This window comes from Perca fluviatilis, chromosome 6 (genome assembly GCF_010015445.1).
Source record: "Perca fluviatilis chromosome 6, GENO_Pfluv_1.0, whole genome shotgun sequence".
In the NCBI taxonomy this organism is placed as follows: Eukaryota; Metazoa; Chordata; class Actinopteri; order Perciformes; family Percidae; genus Perca; species Perca fluviatilis.
The window spans coordinates 8,054,449-8,078,285 of NC_053117.1; the positions used below are offsets into that span (position 1 = coordinate 8,054,449).

Sequence of the window (23,837 nt, forward strand, 5' to 3'; positions counted from 1 at the left end):
GCCATTTCATGTGAATTGATTTGCTATTGATCGTTTTAAACATGACTGCCCAACTAGGGGCTCACAATCTCCTGGTCAATCATGGGCTGCAATCAGTTCATTGCCTAACCCCATTCCCCGAGAAAGTTATTATACGTCCATACATGTCGCTCGTGAAATACATCACGTATAGGCCAGCACTTCGAAGTCCAGCCACTCCCTGCATAGTTTCCTTGTGAGCTCCTTGAAAATCCACATGCGGTCTAAATAGATCCCAACAGAGGCACTGCAAATTATAATAGAGAAGGGTGTTAGTTTGGTTTGTCATTTCCTGGTAGTAATGTCATCCACAGTAGATACAGTGATCTGGTTGATGAGACTTAAAATGTTCTCTTTTGGTGCAACTGGTATGTCATTGGTGAAAAGACAGAAATTACATTTCTTAGATGGTTAACATGTATTTGTTGGTTGTTTGAGCGTGTACAGTAGATAGATGACAGGAAACGAGTGGAGAGAGAGATGGGGAATGACATGTAATAAAGGTCCCCGGCTTGGACGGTGCCTAAAGCCCAGAAACGCATGTATTTATATCGTAGGACCGCATCCTTCTCCCCATTGATGTAAACCTTAAAGGAACACGCCGACTTATTGGGAATTTAGCTTATTCACCGTAACCCCCAGAGTTAGACAAGTCGATACATACCCTTCTCATCTCTGTGCGTGCTGTAACGCTGTCTGACGTTCCCGGTTTGTTTACAGATAGAAGATGGCTGTGTCTCATGTTACGTTGTTTTTTGTACACGCTGTGTCTCTACAAATCACAACATGTAAATAGGAACATGTTGGCGTTATTTTGTCACTTTTGTCAAAATTTGGAGCAGTAGGCTAGTTGGAACCAGTTACCTGCAGGATCTGTGCTGGGCTAAGCTAATGCTGGAGCCGTCAGACAGCGTTACAGCACGCACGGAGATGAGAAGGGTATGTATCGACTTGTCTTACTCTGGGGGTTACGATGAATAAGCTAAATTCACAATAAGTTGGCGTGTTACTTTTAAAAGTAATTCATTTGAAGTTTCATATTTATTTTCAGCAAACAGCTCTCCAAGAATGTCCTTTTAGCACTTTAACAATAACCACAATAACCTGAATGGCAAGAAAAGACAGTATCACAATGCCCTTAACTGACCTGAAATTTGTGTTGATAATGAGACAGAATAGCCAATATCGTATTTTGATCATGAATTCTGTTTCTGTAAATGTTGCTCCATATTTACAATAATGTGGTACTATTGTACAACAGCTCACCTTAAGCTGGAGGGGGGGAAAAAGTTGTATTAATAAATCTTAAATTGAAAAGTTTGGGCAACCTGAGTTTAAATTGTGATCAGACCACAAGAGGAAGATGGTTGCTTCCAGAATAACTCCTCCACATTCTGTGCTCTTTTTGTACAGGCTGCTCCAGGCCGGACTCTCTTGTCGGGTGACCCGCACTCCTTCCCAGGGGCCATGGTAACGTACCTCCAGTTCATGCATGCTTTGGACAGTAACTGCTGTGTGTGTCCTGTGGCCTCGGCGAATTCTGCAGAATTGGATACTCTCCATTGATTTTCACTTTTAATCAGCTCTGTTTACCAGGAAGCAGACAGTTAAATCAGCTGCAACAGTGTCAAAGGTCCTCCAAGGCTGCTATCTAAGCATGCCAGCTTTTAATTATTTTCACTGCAGGAAGTCTTGTATCGTTGCATCATGACAAAACCACTGGATCGGACGTGTCGCCTGTTGACCGTTGCGTGTGCGTGCGTGTGTGTGTGTGGTTTTTGTGTTCTTGGCATGCTGCTGTGTGGCTGTTGCCCCCTGGCTGGCCTCAGCACACTGCTCCTTCAGCCACGACCGCTGTGTGTATATCAACTTGGCTCGCGCTGAGCCAGGATCCCGCAGGGATGTGCCGTCGCTGTCCGTTATCTGCCATCTCTTTCGACCACCTTAATCTTCCTTTTTGCACAATGTTCACACTGAACTCTGTCCGACCAAACACAGCCCACAGATTCTTGTCGATCTCTGTCAGCACCAGGCCAGACATTTTTTTTTCTCCACCAGTTTGCCTTTGAAGAAAATCCCTGACTCAACTTGTATATCCATGCCTCACATTCCCCGCTGTTAGGCATCCTCCGTGAAATATGTTGCATAAGACTATTGTGACCTCAAACATTTGGCCCTAATGAAAGCCTGCTGATGAAAACTAAATGAATAGTGTCCATAATTTGATTTAATTTGGCAAAAATGTAACAACGGAGGTTGTGACACTTCCACCATTCCTAAGATCATTGTGAAAGCCAATCAATCGAAGCCAGGGAAATTGCAAAGCAAAGTGGAGGAGCAACATTACATAACTTGTTTAGGGAGTTTAACTACCATAAGTGTGTGACAGGAGCAGGGTAATGGATAAGTAAATACTCTGAACTAAACTTTCCCTGGACAAATGTTTTTAAAGACATAGACAATATATGACTGAAAGATGGTTGTGGTTGGTAAAGTCGAAACTAGTTTAGTAAAGGGTTAACAGGTCTTTTTTTTTCTCTGCAGGAGGAGGAAGGGCAGCAGAGCTTGGAATGTATCCAGGCCAATCAAATCTTCCCCAAGAAGTCCCCCGTTCTTGAGGAGGAAAACATGCAGGTGAGGAAGCCGCTGCCCTCAATGCTTATCTCGTGCTGTAACGTGTGTGTGTGTGTGTGTGTGTGTGTGTGTGTGTGTGTGTGTGTGTGTGTGTGTGTGTGTGTGTGTGTGTGTGTGTGTGTGTGTGTGTGTGTGTGTGTGTGTGTGTCTCTTCTCTGTCATCAGTTACATAATCACTTTGACCACGTCATTTAAGATCCCTTTCAGTTTCACCAGTCTCAGAAGCAAAGTCTCAAATGTCGAGTGATGTCTAACGCCCTATAATCTGAAAACGTATTTAAATATCTGTGTTGAGAAAAGTCTGTTTTCAGTACAGCAAACTAGGGATGGCTCGAATACTACTTTTTCATTCCAATACGGATAACACAACCTTGAGTATCTGCCACACTGCAGACGTTTGTCTACATTTGTTATGAACACCGCTGTATATTGTTAAGCAGAGAGGAAAAACCTGTATCGATACCAATATTTTCGCTGGTAACTTTCTGTTGTGGTGGAAGTACAGTTACTGAATGCAACTAACTTCAGTTCTATGAGTAATAGCGTGTGATGCATTTCATGCACGAGGCGTTTGTAACGCCGCTGACCCGCCGAAGCGCATTCAACCTGCGCTGGACACGTTCATAATGAATCAGCCGTCACTCTGAGTAGAGAGCTCAGTCGGCAGTGTTAGTTCAGACACTTCACTGATAAACCAGAGAATTGTACTGTTAACAGTCAGCTTCATGATCAAACAATGTTTTTGTATCATACACTTAAATCCATCGCACTCCCTCTGTCTCGCTCTCTGTCTGTCTGTTTCTCTCTCTTTCTCTCTCTCTCTTTTAATCAGTCTGTTATTGTTGTTGAAAACAACTGAAGCAGCTTTCTCAGAGATAGGGCTTTTTTTTGTTAAACAGGTTATTTGTCTTAGATCATTTTTCATTTACATGTGTTGCAGCTGTGTGTGTGTGTGTGTGTGTGTGTGTATAATGTGTATGTGTATATGTGTGTGTATATATATATATGTATATATATATATATATATATGTATGTATGTATATGTGTGTGTGTGTATATATATATATATATATGCATTTTATTTTGATGACAATCTGTTTTAATAAAAGTGCTTTTGACATCTCACATGTAGCTTTGACTTAAAACTTAACATTTAGCCCACTTTGTAAAAAATATCAAGATATACAGTGTAACGTGTATCGCCATTCAGCCGAAAAATTCCAAGATATGATTTTTAGTCCATACCGCCCAGTCCTATGATGACGCTAGCTAATGTCATCTAAAAAGCGACCTGGCGGCCAGCAGTTGGATTCACGGCTCTGATAGAACATTGTTTTCTTCCCAGTTTTCTAGTATGGACAGATGACCGGACGTCAAATCGTCACAGTTTAGGCTAATGCATCGTATTGGATTATACTTTTTCTTTTCTTCAACATGCGATAAAAATCTGATCAGAGCCAGTGATTTTTGACCAGTATTGGACCAATAACAGTTTTGCAGTCATTGTGGTCACAAGGCCTTTATTCACATAACAGGTATGGTTTTAAAAAGAAAGAAATCCCAATTGAAAAAGGTGGTGAAGTCTCTGGGTTCTATAAAAAGTTCACTTCTTGGTAATGGAAAAGGTTCTTGCTTTGCAAGAATAGCAGTACAGTTTATATATATAAAGTACAGGCCAAAATTTTGGACACACCTTCTCATTCAATGAGTTTTCTTTATTTCCATGACTATTTACATTGTAGATTCTCACTGAAGGCATCAAAACTATGAATGAACACAAATGGAATTATGTACTTAAGAAAAAACTGTGAAATAACTGAAAACATGTCTTATATTTTAGATTCCTCAAAGTAGCCACCCTTGGCTTTTTTTAATAGCACTGCAAACCCTTGGTGTTCTCTCAATGAGCTTCATGAGGTAGTCACCTGAAATGGTTTTCACTTCACAGGTGTGCCTTGTCAGGGTTATTTAGTGGAATTTATTCCCTTATTAATGGGGTTGGGACCATCAGTTGTGTTGTGCAGAAGTCAGGTTGATACACAGCCGACAGCCCTATTGGACAACTGTAAGAATTCATATTATGGCAAGAACCAATCAGCTAAGTAAAGAGAAACGAGTGGCCATCACTCCTTTAACAAATGAAGGTCAGTCAGTCCGGAAAAATTGTGAAAACTTTGAATGTGTCCCAAGGTCAGTCCCAAAAACCATCAAGCGCTACAACGAAACTGGCTCACATGAGGACCGTCCCAGGAAAGGAAGACCAAGAGTATCCTCTGCTGCTGAGGATAAGTTCATCCGAGTCACCAGCCTCAGAAATCACAAGTTAACAGCAGCTCAGATTAGAGACCAGATGAATGCCACACAGAGTTCTAGCAGCAGACACATCTCTAGAACAACTGTTAACAGGAGCCTGCGCAAATCAGGCCTTCATGGTCAAGTAGCTGCTAGGAAACCACTGCTAAGGAGAGGCAACAAGCAGAAGAAATTTTTGTTTGGGCCAAGAAACACAAGGAATGGACCTTAGACCAGTGGAAATCTGTGCTTTGGTCTGATGAGTCCAAATTTGAGATCTTTGGTCCCAACCGCTGTGTCTTTGTGCGACGCAGAAAAGGTGAACGGATGGATTCTACATGCCTGGTTCCCACGGATTACTGCTTTTCACACTCTTATCATTCTCTTGATGAGTTTCAAGAGGTAGTCACCTGAAATGGTTTTCCAACAGTCTTGAAGGATTTCCCAGAGATGCTTAGCACTTGTTGCCTTCACTCTGCGGTCCAGCTCACCCCAAACCATCTCGATTGGGTTCAGGTCCGGTGACTGTGGAGGCCAGGTCATCTGGTGCAGCACTCCATCACTCTACTTCTTGGTCAAATAGCCCTTACACAGCCTGGATGTGTGTTTGGGGTCATTGTCCTGTTGAAAAATAAATGATGGTCCAACTAAACGCAAACCGGATGGGATGGCATGTCGCTGCAGGATGCTGTGGTAGCCATGCTGGTTCAGTATGCCTTCAATTTTGAATAAATCCCCAACAGTGTCACCAGCAAAGCACCCCCACACCATCACACCTCCTCCTCCGTGCTTCACGGTGGGAACCAAGCATGTAGAATCCATCCGTTCACCTTTTCTGCGTCGCACAAAGACATGGCGGTTGGAACCAAAGATCTCAAATTTGGACTCATAGACCAAAGCACAGATTTCCACTGGTCTAATGTCCATTCCTTGTGTTTCTTGGCCCAAACAAATCTCTTTGCTTGTTGCCTCTCCTTAGCAGTGGTTTCCTAGCAGCTACTTGACCATGAAGGCCTGATTTGTGCAGTTTCCTCTCCTCCACAGTTGTTCTAGAGATGTGTCTGCTGCTAGAACTCTGTGTGGCATTCATCTGGTCTCTAATCTGAGCTGCTGTTAACTTGTGATTTCTGAGGCTGGTGACTCGGATGAACTTATCCTCAGCAGCAGAGATGACTCTTGGTCTTCCTTTCCTGGGGCGGTCCTCATGTGAGCCAGTTTCGTTGTAGCGCTTGATGGTTTTTGTGACTGCACTTGGGACACATTCAAAGTTTTCACAATTTTTCCGGACTGACTGACCTTCATTTGTTAAAGGAGTGATGGCCACTCGTTTCTCTTTACTTAGCTGATTGGTTCTTGCCATAATATGAATTCTTACAGTTGTCCAATAGGGCTGTCGGCTGTGTATCAACCTGACTTCTGCACAACACAACTGATGGTCCCAACCCCATTAATAAGGGAAATAATTCCACTAATTAACCCTGACAAGGCACACCTGTGAAGTGAAAACCATTTCAGGTGACTACCTCATGAAGCTCATTGAGGGAACACCATGGGTTTGCAGCACTATCAAAAAAGCCAAGGGTGGCTACTTTGAGGAATCTAAAATATAAGACATGTTTTCAGTTATTTCACTTTTTTGTCAAGTACATAATTCCATATGTGTTCATTCATAGTTTTGATGCCTTCAGTGAGAATCTACAATGTAAATAGTCAGACAAATTGAATGAGAAGGTGTGTCCAAACTTTTGGCCTGTACTGTGTGTGTGTGTGTGTGTGTGTGTGTGTGTATATATATGTATATATGTGTATGTATATCTGTCTGTCTGTCTGTCTGTCTACGTGATTTACCTGCAAGAGTGAAACATACAGTATAATTTTGCCTGACTGCTTTAGTAAAATCTCATTGATACAAGTTGTAAAATAGTTATGATGACCATATCTAGTGAAACAGTCGATTGTACCACAGCCCCTCTGTGCATGTATCATCATCACCACTGGGGATCTGTGTGGCTCTGGTTTGTTTAAAATGTTCTATCTCCTGCTGTTGCTAGGTGCCCTTTCCTGAGCTGCATGGCGAGTTCACAGAGTATGTGGGGAGAGCAGAGGATGCCATCATCGCAATATCTAACTACCGCCTACACATCAAGTTCAAAGAGTCCGTTGTCAACGTAAGTTTCTTTGAAAAGTGAACGACGAGCTGTAAGTTCAGATGTGATTTAGAGAATGTCTCTCACTCAGCTCAAAAATAATTAAGACTGTACTACTTTGTCTCTATTCAAGGCTGTGAGCGAGTGTGCATTCATGTTTTGTGAATGGACAGAGTCAGGGCCATTGTGCCAGCGCTGTGGTGACCAGGCCATTCAGAGCTGATCTGCACTGGCAGCAGTGCCGCGTGACTCGTCATCACCTCTGTTTCTACACTTGCCTGCCCGCTCCGTTTTCTCTCTGCACTTTCCGTTGCCTTGGTTGCAGTGGTTTCACAGGGGATGCATAACAGTTGCACACACACACACACACACACACACCCTTTTTTTTTTTTTTTTTTTTTTTTTTTTTTTTTTTTTTTTTTTTTTTTTTTTTTTTTTTTTTTTTTTTTTTTTTTTTTTTTTTTTTTTTTTTTTTTTTTTTTTAAAAACTTTTTTTTTTTTTTTTTTTTTTTTTTTTTTTTTTTAAATTTTTTTTTTTTTTTTTTTTTTTTTTTTTTTTTAATTTTTTTTTTACATTTTCTCCATTTTAAATTATGACCTATTACATCTCTGATGGTTCAATTCAATGCAATTCATTTAAGTATTGTATCGATAATAGAAGTTATTAAATTGACACTTTCCATATAGAGCTAGTCTAGACCACACTTTATAATTTACAGAGACCCAACAATTCCCACAAGAGACGGACATACCACATTTAAACATGAAAACGTAAATAGATATATATTTGTACCGCATCTTCTATATTGTGGACTGAAGGGCTGCACTGGGTAGTGGTACTGAAGAAAAAACAATAATTAAAACAATACATTTTTTCCAGTGTATTCTATATTGTTATGCACAAGAGTACTATATCACCCAATCTATATACATGCCATTCTAAATCAAGTACTTGCCTTAATTTGACCAATAAATCTCACTCTGAGTGCCTTAGGAAAAGCATATGCTATGTTCAGATCACCAAGCTGCTCTGCTGCTGACATGTGAGAGCAGGAATATTGTGCAACAACAAATCATGCGCTACAGGGAAAGCGTTTGGCTGTTTCACTTCCTTCCCTCAGAACCTTTCATCATCTAATAATGAATACAACTTATTTCTTACATCCATAAAGGATAAGTCTGGTGATGTTTTTTTCCTTTCTTGTTGTCAACAAATCCCATTAAAAAGACCAAAACAAGAATGTATAAGCGTGTTTGAAAAGCTGGGAGGAGAAGCGGCTTGTCGCTAAATGAGAATAGCTGATCCACCTTAAAGGAATACGCCACCGTTTGTTGAAATATGGTTATTCAACATCTCTGCTATATTTATATAGGTGGGCAAACGCATTTTTGTCTCAGTGCATGCATGGTTTTAGTCCGGCAGCACTGTCGCTAGCTTAGCGTAGTGTAGTAATTGGAATCCTATGTTGCCGGTTAGCAAGTCGTAAGTTAAGGTGACCCAAGAACAACAAAAACAAAACCTGATTACTTCTTGTGGCCTTCATATTCACAACGAGTACAAATAAGACTAGACGATTTCCTAGGCAGATATTGATTTGGGACTATATTGGGTGGCAGTAGGCTACAATGCATGCGCTGAGACAAAAATACGTTTACCCACCTGTATAAATATAGAGGAGACGTTGAATAACCCTATTTCAACAAAAGGCATATTCCTTTAAAGGTCAGCTCACCTAAAGTAAGCCTGTGCGGAAGTTGTCGCTAACTTTGCGGTGGTGGAATAAAAAATTTAAAAAAATTAGGAAAAATTAGTTCCTGACTGGGAAAGTTCACATGAACAAGTCGAACCGTAAACGTTGCGAGATAGGTCATGCCTAGGTCTGTGCTCTGTGCCCTTCAGTTTTAGACTATTTCATTTAATCAAAGTTCTTATACAGCTGTTTGAGTTTAACATTTAACATCTGAATCTTTTGTTTTGTCTTCTCTTGAGGTAAGATATAAGAAAAGATTTTTGTTTCTGTAATATTATCAAAAGTCAGGAATAATATTAGCAATTAGAGCCCTGCTGTTTGCTGCCGTATTTCATGTCATTCCCTATCTTTAGGTTATTTTGTCTGTTACTTTCTATAGTTTAAAAAAACAGAACAGGTAACAAATCACAAATCTTGGGATTGGCTCAAAACTCATCCATATCATCACATGTCATACCAGGAAGTCATCACAAGTGTTTTCTGTTTCTTCTTGCTGCCTGGGACATGTCGCAGAGGTTAATTGGACCTTAATGAGCCTCCGGTTCTTGGCTCGCACACCGCCTCAATGTGCTTGCATCAGACAGAGCCGCCGTTCGCTTCACACATATTTGGACGGGCTGACGAGGCATCTGCATCACATGGCTGGAGCTGCGGCGCTCACAGATCGGGGGTGGGAGGCGCTGCAAGAGGACGAGAGGCTGTTAACAAGCAGCATAGGAATTTTGATGGAGGAATGTAGATTAGAGGGCAGGGTGCGCAGACATCCGGAATGTGCTGCGATTGCAGCCCTGCTCAGATCGAAAATAGTTACAAATCGACATGCATCACTTTCATTATTGTTCTCTCTGTTTTGTTTTGGATAGAGTTGTTGTTGTGAGGTGTCAGTAAGTACCCAAGCAGTGCTGCACGCATGGAGTGGTTGACTTGAGTGTATCATTTGTGTGTGCCTGTCTGTTAACCGGCTGGTGCCTAGGGGACTAGAATCCTGGTTGTTCAGCCTGTTTAACACCAGGTGCTGGTTTAAAGGAAATTTGATGCCAACATGTGTGTGTATCCGCCCAAAGCATTCAAACTGTCAATCTTTTAATGCAACTTTTACACCACCACAATCTCTCGGGGCAGTAACCCTTTCATTGTACTTGTCCCATGCATTAGAAGCTTCACCTGCTGATGATCGTGCATGGCTCCAGACTTTGTGTGCAGCAGCAGTTTGAGCCACACCTTTTTTTTTCTGAAAGCCCACTGCATTGCCGAACGGTGCTCTTAGCTAATTAACAGAGCTTAGTCAAAAGCCGCATAGGTATTTCCCTACAGTATTCAAAGTACGCTCTTAAGTCATAAGCACACGGCAGTTCGACACTCTGGATGGTATTTGCCTATAAAAGATAAGACTGTAGCTCTGGGCCGATGGGGAAATGCAGATCTGGGCTGTTCTGGATCTAGTATTGAGTATTTTTGTGCTCCCATACTCTAAGTTAAGAAGATTATGTATATTAAGAGAGCTCGGGGAGATGTGATGCGATGTGAAAAATTAATGGCAATGCACCTGGACAAGTAATCTGTGTGACTTGTATATTTTTAGCACCTTGTGGATGGATGGACGGATGGTGGTGTGGTTTCTACAACTAAATATTTAAATTAGACATGATGTTGCAGCACGTGGCTGATTCTTGGCATGAAGGCATTTTACTGTGTTGACCACCACTAATTTGTCAGTATCTGTCTACCACACTGCCTTTACTGACTGCATGTGTTTGGTCGGTATATTTTTTTCGATATACTTAATATGCTATTTAACGTTGCCGTCAAAGTTTAGCTGAGTGAAGTGTTGATGTTGCCTCTCTTTCTTGCCACAGGTTCCTCTTCAGCTCATAGAGAACTCGGAGTGTCGGGATATGTTCCAGCTTCATGTCACCTGCAAGGACTGTAAAGTCGTCAGGTATGACCACTGACCAGTGAAACACTCCTGTGACCTAAAGTCACTCCAATTGTTACCTCCTCTTTGCTAATGGTATAGGAACCTCAATTTAAAATCTCGTTTTGTATCTATATGTGGGACATACTGTATGTGTGATGTTCTGTGCAAAGCCTTTGAAGTTACAGGAAACACCAAATGTCTAAAAATGTCCAGACTTTTTCTCACAGAAGTCCAGACGCAGGAGGGTACAGGCGTTACAATTAGCTGAAAGGACAAAGCCCTGTGGCATAGGTTGCTATGGCAACACTTACACATGGCACACACACACTGTAAAGGTAACAGAAGAATCCTACAGCCATAAACTGTATGTTTGACCGAGATGAGGCCAGAATGATCCGAACCAACAGAGCAGCTTCATCAAGTTCAGCCTACCAAGAAACAAAATAAAGGTTTGCTTGTGCTAAATACTGACGGAGTATCAATACACCTGAGGAATAGACTGACCTTTTCCTAACGTGCATCTAATCGATTCAACAACCCCAAACGTGACAAAACAGTCTTCATACTGCATTTGCAGCAGAGCATTACAGGGACCTCTTAACAATGCATAGAAGCTGTTAAATGCACTTTTCACCCAACAACCGTAACAGTAAAAATGTGTAGGTAAAATATACTATTACTTCCATTTCACAGTTGAATTGAGGACAAAAAGCCACGTGTCGCTCAGCCTCACAAAGTTTAGACAGAGCTGCTGTACTGCCACCAGTGGCGATTTCTTTAAGACTGCAAGGGAAGCTCAGCTTCCCCCAAAATCTCTAAAATGTAATGGTCAAATATGTACTATTGTGTTAACATTTTATTGACTAAAATGCGTTAGAATCTCGAAGACGAGTTGGTTTCAGAATTGGCTGACTCGATTTCCTTCTCATACATTCCCGTAGCGTCTCAGTGCATTTCCCTGTTGAAGCCTAGTGTCCGTTGACTTCAATGGGACTGCTTTTGAGCAGTTTTTTTCAGTGATTCGAAACTAGACGGTCATTGGATAAATGCTGCGATTATGTCCCGCCCACGGACGCTCAGCGTCTCTGGGGTTCAATGGAGCAGTAGGCTGGCCTGGACGCTGGGCTTCTGCGTGATGATTGGAGGGTCTGTCGAAGTTTTGATTGACAGCGATTTTGTACTATAAAAAGTCGCCGAAGCTGTTCAACTTCAAGGAGAGCTCAGCTCAGTCCCATCGTGGATTTTGCAAGTGTAGTTGAAAGACGAACTGCTGCAACCTATTTCTTGGTATTTGCTTGGTGAAATTGCTAGCCAATTTTCATCATACATTTCATACAATTATACACCACATTCCTTGTTTCAGTTTACCGTAACCTAATTCCCACATTTCCTCCTACGAGTTTAATATTGTTTTGTTACATCGTTTGTTCATTCATTCATTCATTCGTAAAGTAGGCTAGGCTAGCCAGCTAGCAAACTGCACACGATGGCAGACAATGCTAATATTGTCGACCTGATTTTGGCAAAGCCATTTGAAACTCTTCCTTACGAGGAGAAACTTGGAGTTAAACAGCAGGGTTAGATCAACACTTAAGATTTATTTAGTGCAAAAGACAGGGCAAAGTAACAGGTCTGTTCAGCTCTCCTGGTATGTTAGCTGGCTGACTGGAAGTACTGTGACAAAGAAAATTTACTGCTGGCCATGCCTCTTGATGAAACATTCTCACAGATATTATAAATTAGTATTATAATAATGATATTATTATTGTATTATATTATTTAATTATTACATTATTATTATATATATTATTATAATATTAATATAAATAAATCGACAATTTTTATGATGTAGGCCAAAAATGAGCTTCCCCTCTTTGAATGACCAGCAGTTGCCACTGAGTGCCACTAAACGGTTTACCAGCGGTTGTTTTGTATCCTGCTGAAATTTGCGCTGCACACAAATATCCCTTTTCCCTGTCACTCCCTTGGAATAATCTCTGTGGAAGATACACGTCGAACGACGAACGCCGTGCTTGAGCTATGTTGCTGCTTACTGGTTACACGGCGTTCGTTGCTCGACTGGTTTCCCAAGGTGGCGCCTGCCTTTATAGTGAACGGTACTGTCTTTATAATCTTTTTAATAAACTCTGTACACTTAAAAAGTTCTCAATGCTTCGGTTTACATATAGGGACCTTCATTATGCTACCGTAGAAGTGTGGTGCTATTTTGAGCCTTGTTAGTGGTATAGAAATAGCGATTTCTTTTTAGTTTCGCGTTCCCCGACGACTAGCGTTATAAGCTAATTAGCGGTTTGCCCTAAAACTAGTCACATTCAATTAGCATGAAAACATATCCCATTAACCCCTAGGTTCATTTTGCGCCGGAATTGAGCTTACCGCAAGACCACATTCATGATTACACCTATTAAAATGCTAAATTCACAACGTTGAGTTTCCTGTAACTTTTAGGAATGCAATGAGTATGGAAAAACATACTATGTTATTGTAAAACCAGACATTTTGTATGGCTACCATTTAGGGAGCTCTACACAGGTAGATGTGATTTACACTTGAATGCATGTCCTCTCCACAAACCGAAAGGATAAGTAAATCAGGTATTTGCTTGATTCTGAAGGAGATATCAGTATTGAATGTTTTAGTTCTTTTTAGTACCAGATAACATTTTGTAGCATGATCGAGTTGTGACGTTGGCTCCTGCGTTTGATCCACAGGTGCCAGTTCTCCACCTTTGAGCAGTGTCAGGAATGGCTAAAACGCCTGAACGCAGTAGTGCGCCCTCCCTCCCGCCTGGAGGACCTCTTCTCCTTCGCCTTCCACGCCTGGTGCATGGAGGTATATGCCGGCGAGAAGGAGCAGCACGGCGAGCTATGCAGACCAGGTACCCTACTGTCTCTCGCATGTCCGCACGTAACCCCAGCAGAACCTCTGCTCCCCTCTGGTCTTATCGGACCTCTCTGCTCTCTGTAGGCGAACACGTGACCTCCTGGTTCAAGAACGAGGTGGAGAGGATGTGCTTTGACACTCAAAACGCCTGGAGGATATCGGACATCAACAGCAAGTTCAGGTAAATGCAGCTTTCATTCAGGATACCTGCTGCTGTGGTGATTTCACTCCCAGCTAGGAGATAGATCCGGCCTTTGCTTTCATTGTGTGTGTGTGTGTGTGTGTGTGTGTGTGTGTGTGTGTGTGTGTGTGTGTGTGTGTGTGTGTGTGTTTTAGACAGTGGGTGGTTGTGTTATTGTACTCAACTGGTGCTGCGCCCTGGGCCGATAAGAGCCCAGCCCGGGATTAGGTGTCTGTAGACAGAGACTTTTGTTTGAGCCATCACAGCCTTTTTGGTGCTCTCTCTTTCTCCTTGTTAAAGCATTGCTCTCTCTGTGCCTCTGCTCCGCCAGGCTTTGCCCCAGCTATCCCCAGCAGCTCCTGGTGCCAGCCTGGATCACTGACAAGGAGCTGGAAAATGTGGCAGCCTTCCGCTCCTGGAAGAGGTTTCCTGCTGTGGTTTATAGGTTGGTGTGTTTGTTTCGAGGAAGCTGGTTAAGCTTGTTTACCCGCCACGCAGCAATGAACATCTTTCTTATGTGCTGATTGGCCTTCCTTGTTTGTGAAAGGAATTAAACCATCTTCAGATAGTATCTTTATGGCTCTATATCGGTGCCACTGTGGAGACAGTTTAGTTTGGCTTGGAAAAGCACAGCACACAGCTAATTTCCTCCAGGCTACATCTCTCGATTTGGCTCTGTTCAAAGTTTGTCAAAATGGCCAAGACCGCTGACTTAACCAATGACATCCTCTGCGTCATGGCTTTAGTCAATCGTGGTTGTTATATTTAACAAACAGTGCTTGAGAGCCTTTGATCTTTTGTTTTTTTGGAAAACTAGTCCAACCAGAAATGGAAACTTTGCATGCCTGCTTTGTGTGTCACAGCACCTGAAATAAATATGACAGAAGTTTGCTTTGGTGGCTGTAAAATGACTGAACCAAACAAATGTCATATCAGGACAGGACCTGAACGTGATGGTCAGGTCAAATGATACTGTTGAGCAGGAGAAATGGATAATTGATAGGTAGCAAATGCTGTCTCTTATCTAGGACATAACCTAGATCTCGGTATTACTGTATTGTTCGCAAATAGTATTTTCTTTCTATAAAAAAGATTAGATCTCAAAGAGCCATGGCGTTCTCTTAAGACAGTGAACTGACTATGTTGTTGTGTTTTGGCTAACTTCTCCCCGGTTGCAGGCACCAGACCACGGGAGCTGTGATTGCCCGCTGCGGCCAGCCAGAGGTCAGCTGGTGGGGCTGGAGGAACGCAGATGATGAGCACCTGGTCCAGTCCATCGCCAAGGCCTGCGCCGTGGACAGCAGCTCCCGCAAACACCTTTCCAACGGCAGCTACACCAACGGCAACGACCTGCCTGATACTGACTTTGGTAAGCGCTCGCACTCACCTTCTCACTTGCTTACATAGTGTACACACCCACACACAAACACACACTTCCAGCTGACGACACACCTACCACCACACACAGACGGATATTTCCACGCGGAGGTCTTGCTATCTGCATGAACAGCAGGAACTGTTGTGCAATCCGACCTGTTAGGTCTTGTCTTAGGCTTACACAAACACAAGATCACAGTAACTTCTTATGTCAAAATGATTCTGATGGATGTGCCTGGATGAAACTTATTTGCGTTTTAATGTTTTATTTGGACTTTTGGATCGTGAAAGGAACTCAACCATACCTCCAGCCCTACTTTCATACAACCTGAATTGTACTGAGAGATCATTTTTCTGTGTTTTGTGTGTGTATCAGAATCCTCCATGACCAACAGCGCAGAGGTGGAGACGTTGGCTACCCAGCCCCACAAGTTACTGATTCTGGATGCCAGGTCCTACGCTGCTGCCGTAGCTAACAGGGCCAAGGGGGGAGGCTGTGAATGCCCAGGTAGGTTTTCTCAGCTCAGTCCCTGGTTACAAAGCACAATTAGGTTAATGTGTGCTGTGGATTCAGGAGCTCAGTTAACGGCAAATGTGATTGCTCTGTATTGTTAAATTAAAGTCCTGGTAAAGCAATAATTATTGTGTTCTGAGGAAAATGTGTTAACCACACAGCCACATCTGAATGATTAAAAAAAAAAAAAATTAGGGATCGATCGATACTGTTTTTTTTCAAGGCCGATACCGATTATTAGTAGTTAATAAAACCGATGACCGATAGTTGGAACCGATATGCATATATAGTGAAAATGAACATCTTTAAATCCAAATTAGGATTTTGAAATGTTACAAAATCCAACACAAAACTTTGTTTAAATGCTTTAAGCTATTATTTAATAAATAAGAAACTTTCAACATTATACCCAGTTACAGATAGTCAGATAGTGTCGTGGGCGGGACATCAGCCAGGGCCGATTTAAAAAAAAATATATATATAAAAAAAATAAAATAAAAAATAATCGCCATGTGTATAAAATCGGTGGGAAAAAAAAAACGTATTCTCTGCTCTGAGACACCGGGGGTGTGTCTGCTGAAGGCACGGAGTCGAAAAAGGAGCCACTGCCATGGGCCATTGCCATCGACAGACTCTCGTTGCAGCTGTGTTAGTTCGCTAGCACACGTACTAATAAAGTAGCACACACGCGGTAGCTCAGCACACACCCTCCAAGCCAAAGAACGAGTGCCGCTCTGCGGCAACAGACACTCATTAGCAGCTCACACAGTCACACACACTGATAGGACAGCAAACATCCTGAAGAAGAGTGCAGCTTCACGGCAACAGACAGCACAAAGCACACACCCACAGCAGTGAGCAGTAACACCTTGCGAGCTGAAAGACACAGAGTTGTTTATTCATGTTAGATTGAAAGAGCTAAGATAGTTGTGGAATGTAGCGAACTCGCGCCACTCACACTCCACAATTCAGTACTACACAGTTTAAATTCTTTTCACCTTTTTTATTTTCTAACACGTATAATGTGTTTAGAAAGAAATCACTGATTTTAGTTTACCCAGACTTTAAAACCTGCACCAGTTTGACTTTTCTCTTCCTTCGTTTTTACCATTTGTTTTCCTCCTGTTCCAGAGTACTATCCCAACTGTGAGGTGGTGTTTATGGGCATGGCCAACATCCACTCCATCCGCAAGAGTTTCCAGTCTCTGCGTTTCCTCTGCACTCAGATGCCTGATCCGGCCAAGTAGGTTTTTTATGCCTCCAGCAGTGCCTCCGATTTCCCCTGGCCATAACTTTAAAGCCCTGCAGGCTAAAAACTATTTAAGTCAAAGCTCTCAAGCTTTGCAGTAACTGTAGGTAACTAGTAATCACAGCAGTGTTGTGGTGTTGGCCATACATCTGGGCCTGATTTAGAAAGCCTGGCCCAACCCCAAGTGAAGGATCTCTTTCCATCTACACTCCCAGACTCGATGCTACAATGATATGTAATTGAATCACTTTGGCTTAAGAGAACGTTGTTGAAAGTGGCTGGACGATCAAATCAGACAAAAACAGACTCTGAAACATGTAATGTTTTGAAATATTACATAGCCATTATTCAAAAAGGCAAAGTCAGTTTCTGAACTTGACCAAACACCTGGATTCTAAGGCTGCATTCATCAATTTGTGGCCACTATGGGGCAGGAAAACATCCAAACAACACAGCTTCCACCATATCCCTGGCATGTAAAGTTGTTGTCAGTGTGTTGCCTAGGGAGTTTTTCCTCGCCACTGTCGCACTGCTTGCTCTTGGGGGAATTATTAGAATTGTTGGGGCTTTGTAAATTATAGTGTGGTCTAGACCTACTCTGTCTGTAAAGTGTCTCGAGATAACTCTTGTTATGATTTGATACTATAAATAAAATTGAATTGAATTACTTTCACATCCAACAGATAGAGGCTTGCAGATAGAGTGGCTATAATCACCAGAGTTGGGAGTAACGCGTTACAAAAGTAACGCAATTACAATAATGTATTCATTTTTGCTGTAACGCAGTTATAGAACTCATTACTAATACAATTTCTGTAGTATTATACCCGTTACAATCAACAATGCTTTTTAACTCAAATTTAAGTGGTGTTTTGTTTTTTTAAGAATTCACCAACATTGTGAAACATTTCAGCACAGAAAAAAAGTCAGTGAGTAAAAGAGTAACGTTTCCTGTTGCTGGGATTCGATGGTTGAGATGACTGCAGATACTGATTCAACATTTTCGAGATGGACATACGTAGGCCTAGTTGGAATAATTACGCTGCGTTGAAGCGAGCTGTCCTGTCACTGTTCCCGTGGTCAGAACCAGAGACGGTACGAACAACATCTGTGTCCCACGGGGGAACGGTACGTCAGCACGGACAGCGGTGTGTCCGAGAAATGGACAGACCTAAACATGTCGGGAATTATTGTCTGCCTTGCTACATGTAAATACACTTATATTAGCATTGCATTTCATCACCGGAGTATTTTAATTTTTTCTCCTACTTTATAGGCTACTTCTTCTGAGTCAAGTAGGTCTATTGTAGGTTTTATTTCGCTATTTATTTTTTTTAGCTCACTTTGCAGATTCAGATTAATAATACAAAATATAATGAATAAATAAATTGTGATTTATTAAAGTGGATGGTGATGAGACTGTTGATCCGGTGGTGAAATTCACAAGCTGCCTACCAAGTCCTACTTCCACGGTTATTTTGGTGAAAGTAACTCAAAAGTAATGCAAAAGTTGTGTGAAGCATTACAATTCAGAGACAGTAATATTGTAATATACAGTACAGGCCAAAAGTTTGGACACACCTTCTCATTCAATGCGTTTCCTTTTTATTTTCATGACTATTTACATTGTAGATTCTCACTGAAGGCATCAAAACTATGAATGAACACATATGGAATTATGTACTTAACAAAAAAGTGTGAAATAACTGAAAACTTACGTCTTATATTTTAGATTCTTCAAAGTAGCCACCCTTTGCTTTTTTATTAATAAGGGAAAAAATTGCACTAATTAACCCTGACAAAGCACACCTGTGAAGTGAAAACCATTTCAGGTGACTACCTCATGAAGCTCATTGAGAGAACACCAAGGGTTTGGAGAGTTATCAAAAAAAGCAATATATTGCTCAGGAGTTGGTGGAGACCAAAAACAGAGCTAAATGAGCCTGACTATTGAACTTAAATTCACCAGGTTGCCAGAAAAACCTCCAAATGAATGCTAATGTTGCTCCGTAACTGCTGCATGTGTAATTGTTAGCAAATATTTGCTAGCAAGTTTGTCATATCAACTTAAAAGGTGGTGATATGTTTGTTCACAACTTGTTTCCGCCTCCTCCAAGTGGCCAAAAAAAAATCAGTTATTGCAGGTTTCAATTTTTTACTTTTCAATTAATCCGTTGACCCCTTTTTTCTGAGCTGAAAAATATTAAGAAAGTAGAAAGACCACACATTTACATCATGGTTGTGCTCTTAGCTATACATAGTCATAGAGAAGTTGTTGACTGGCAACGTTGCAAACTAGATGAATCTATAAATGCTGTGCTATGTGGCACTGGTCCATGCTATGTACTTGTCCTTATGAAACATGTGTGCCTTTACTTAGTGTCTGAGGCATTTGAGGTCCTCTGATGTTTGTGCTCTGTTGCTGTCTGTGTGCCTGCAGCTGGCTGTCTGCACTGGAGAGCACCAAGTGGCTGCAGCACCTGTCCCTGCTGCTGAAGGCGGCGCTGCTGGTGGTGAACGCTGTGGACCGAGACCACAGGCCTGTCCTGGTGCACTGCTCTGACGGCTGGGACCGCACACCTCAGATCGTAGCTTTGTCCAAGCTGCTGCTGGACCCTTACTACCGCACTGTGGAGGTACAGATGACAACTCCTCTTTTAGTTCCATCAATGATCCTGGCCTTTTGTTAGCATTTTTTATTTTTATTCCCATGAAAACTCTCCTATCATTGACATCATGTAATACTTGTGATATATTTTTTTTATTTTTTATTTTTAAAGGGGTGATAGAATGATTATGTAGGGTATTTCACACTGTTCATTAAGGTCTCCTAATAGGGTATGTAACATTGTTCGGGCTGAAAATGGCCCGGGTGCTGTTCTATGCTCTCTAATGCAACCCTATGAAATAGCCCTGGAATGAAATGAGAGGTTTTCTCCCATATATGGTATGCTCATGAATATTTAGATGAGCTGCGCGCTAATTGGTTGGTTTACAGAGAGGAGAGAGGGGAGGGGCTGCTGCTCTGCAGCTCAGACACAGAAGAGAGAGGTGATTTGGCGGCCACAGGAGAGAAATACCTTGCATGCTCGACAATACTGACGTCTTTTCTACAGAAAGTCGCCAGATTTGTCAATAGTCGCTTTTGTGGGGAAAAAAAGTCGCTAAGGGGGTCTGAAAAGTCGCTAAATCTAGCGGCTAAGTTGGCAACACTGTCCCAGTGCACAGACCGTGTGGCCAGTGTAGGTAGGAGAGACAGCGCCAGCGCCGCCAGAGCAGGAATGGCTAGAGCCGACACATTTAAACTCATCAACTAATGTTACTGTACAAAGCACCAGAGACACAGTTTAGTTACAGTTTAGTCATCCTCCAGTGTGGCGCGCGCGCACACACACACACACACACACACACACACACACACACACACACACACACACACACACACACACACACACACACACACACACACACACACACACACCAATGCAAGTTTCGACACCTTCAGCTCCACTTCCAGACAAGGAATCACAACTCGCGCTGTAGCTAGTCTCAGCGCGGGGACATTAGCGGAGAGTGAAGCCCACAAGCACACAGACAGAGAGCAGCAGCAGTTCGTTTTCACTATCCTTGAAAAACTTCCAAACTTTCTTCTTTGTAATTCCCCTGGGAGTGCAAAGCTCGCAGCTAAACTATATGTGTGAGATCTGCGCGACCTACATTCAGAAGACCAGCTGGTCTCAGACCAGTAGTCTGTATGTACATTTTGGGGAGTGACAAAGGTACAGACCAGAGCCAATTAAGGTACATCCACCGAGTTGACGTCAACTATGAGCTTCGTTGGGATTCGGCCATTTTCAGTTGCAGTTTCAATTTGTGAGATTTGCATAGGAAAGAGGTGTCAGTGGGACTTTGAGGTTCCCTGTATGCCCATTACACCCACCGAACTGTCGTTATTCAACTATGACAAGGTAAACTCGGTTTTGCATTCTATCACCCCTTTAATATTTGTTGTTTTTATGTTAAAAAAAACCTGATTGATATAAAAGTTAATTTAATATTTAATTTAATCTAAGATCTTGTGACGTCTTTCTGCAGGGCTTCCAGGTTTTGGTGGAGACTGATTGGCTGGACTTCGGCCATAAGTTTGCCGACCGCTGCGGCCATGGAGAAAACTCTGAGGACCTGAACGAGCGCTGCCCCGTCTTCCTGCAGTGGCTGGACTGTGTTCACCAGCTGCAGAGGCAGTTCCCATGCTCCTTTGAGTTTAACGAGGCCTTCCTGGTGCGTAAAAGTTGGGTGGTTGATGTCATGCGCAACTATTGCGAAGTCTGATTCCTGAGATTAGACAGACAGAATGTTGTCATGTGCAGCAGTGGAAAGGGCATGCCTCTGAGGTGTATTTAGTTTCTGATTGTGAGCCGCTGATATGCAGTTAAGTGTGTGTGTTTATAAGCCGCACGAGGACTCCTGTCATCTCTGACCTTAGTATCATACCTGAGGTGTGTGTACAAGCCTTTACATGTCTGTCTGTCTGTCTGTCTTTGTGTGTTGTGTGTGTGTGTTTCTGCAGGTGAAACTGGTGCAGCACACCTACTCCTGTCTTTTCGGCACCTTCCTGTGTAACAGCGGCAAGGAGAGGGAGGACCGTCACGTTCAGGAGAGGACCTGCTCAGTCTGGTCACTGCTGAGACCGGCCAACCGCACTCTGAGGAACATGCTGTACTCCACACACTCCGAGATAGTACGTCCACTGTCTATCACTGTCTAGTTCTGGTTTAAAGCTGATTGAAACCCAGAAAGACAAACAATAAAATAAGTTAAATATGTTAGGTAAACATAGTCCAGGCCTGGGTTTCCAAATCCTACAGGTTGAGACAGCAAAGTCTTCAAATGCATTATGGGAAAGATGAGCCCCAGAGCTTTGCATTTTATAATGTTGCTTTATGCTTCTTGCTGACTGTTTTGATCTCAAACTTTTCTTCCGATTACACCGAGTTAAGTTTGCACCTGTTGTTTCAGGTTCTTCACCCAGTGTGTCATGTACGCAACCTGATGCTGTGGACGGCTGTCTACCTGCCCAGTTCCTCCCCCACCACCCCCTCCGATGAATCCTGCGCCCCCTACCCTGTGCCGGGTTGCAACCCTGAGGACGCGCCCTTGGGCAGGTGAGCCTGGCGCATGGGCACCCGACCCCTCTTCCTTCCTCATGTAAGATAAACACAGGTCCAGGACTCCCACACCCAGACGGGCCCGGCTTTTCAACTTGACTGCTTAAATACTTTGCTCTGCTCTGGCCCTCACAGTCACAGATACGGTTTTATGTTTTGCTTATCTCGTGTCTCATGACAAGGAAGAGCAACAGGAAGTTGTTTCATAGTTTATGACCAGTCTGAATGCTTCTCTTTCATTATGCTTGTGCTGCATCTTTCTTGTTTTGACGAGGCTGACATGTGATTGATTTGTTAACCAAACGGTTTGTAATGATTATACATGCAGCTGTGTGAGCCATTGTTACGTAATGATAATGTGGTTTTCCGAGCATAATTCTTCTCTTGTTTGTTCTTTAGACGTACGAAGACTCGCTCCTTCGACAACTTGCCCAGTGCATGTGAGCTGGGAAGCTCGCTGGCTCCTAACCGCCGCTCCAGTGACCCGAGTCTCAATGAGAAGTGGCAGGACCACCGGCGCTCTCTGGAGCTCAACATGGCAGTGGGGCCTGAGGGAGGGGGAAACCAGGATCAGGAGGTGCGGCCTAACGGAGTGGGGCCTTACCCAGACGGAGTGGACTCTGAGCTGGAAGACAGCCCACAGCCCCAGGGCTCGCATGCTGAGCTCGGACAGGAAGCCTCTGCGAGCACCGCTGAAACCGGGGCGGACGCTGAGAAGGCGGAGCTCTCTGTGGCGGTGGGCGTGGCTGAGGGCCAGATGGAGAACATTCTTAAGGAAGCCACTAAGGAGGAGGCGGGAGCAGATGTTCAGAGAGAGGGAAGTGCTGCTGTCACACATGTCATCAACACTGTTGACACAGAATTCCAGAAGGAAGCAAAAGTTCAAGAGGATGACGAGTGTGCTAAGGTCAATGGGACTGAGATGCAGAGAGAAGCGTTTACCAATGGTCACCATCTAGAAAATGGCGTAATGGAGGCAGAGGAGGTTGATGAGTCTCCCCCTCTGCCCACACAGAAGGCAGAGGAGCTGGATCAACAGGCAGCTGAGGTGACTCAGTCACCAGAGGACCTGGTGAAGCAGGACGCAGAGAACTGTTCTGTACCAGAGGAGCTTGCACATGGACCCAGCGAGTCCAGCTCAGGTGAGCCCGAGCAGCCTGCAGCCCATAGAACTATAACAAACGGCTTTGTGGACAGGTCACCTGAAGAGCCAGGAGTGGATGAGGAGACCAGCCCTGACTCTGAATCTGACAACGGTGTCTCCGAGCCAGTGGAGCAGGGGGATAAGAGGGCCTCCCTGATGGAAAGCTCCACAGAGACTTTAACTGAAGAAGCCTGTAGCAGGTTGGAGCTACCAGCACAGCCGCCGGTTTGTCCCAGTCATCAGCCCTGCAGTGATGGCAGGAACCAACCGCCCTGCTCCAGGAAGGAGAAAGGACTGGAGACAGGCGAACAAGGCTTTATCAGAACTTTAAACGGGGGCAGCAAGCGGCCCTCTGTCAGTGCCTTTCAGTCTGTGAGTGCTGACCTCAACAGGGAAGGGCTTTGTAACGGCGAGAGGCCCTGACGGGAGGAGACATCACTGGGAGAGGCGAAGGAGGAGGGTGCCGCGACAGTGATCCCTAGCAAGTGCAAGCGGCCACACCCCGGGGGGGCAGCCCCCTGCTCCCAGCACCGCTGGTGC

At 43.3% G+C, this 23,837-nt stretch overlaps 1 protein-coding gene across 1 annotated transcript; it reads left to right on the forward strand.

The window, feature by feature from the left end:
* The first annotated feature begins 916 nt into the window (after positions 1-916).
* Positions 917-23,720, forward strand: mtmr3 (myotubularin related protein 3). The gene is made up of 17 exons (XM_039803082.1): positions 917-957; positions 1,432-1,488; positions 2,563-2,652; positions 6,996-7,112; positions 9,706-9,726; positions 10,699-10,781; positions 13,493-13,659; positions 13,749-13,845; positions 14,177-14,290; positions 15,024-15,214; positions 15,599-15,730; positions 16,868-16,979; positions 19,426-19,621; positions 21,081-21,266; positions 21,556-21,726; positions 22,005-22,150; positions 22,553-23,720. The coding sequence occupies exons 1-17, from the start codon at positions 949-951 to the stop codon at positions 23,718-23,720; spliced, it is 3,057 nt and encodes a 1,018-aa protein (XP_039659016.1). The 5' UTR covers positions 917-948.
* The last annotated feature ends 117 nt before the right edge of the window (positions 23,721-23,837 follow it).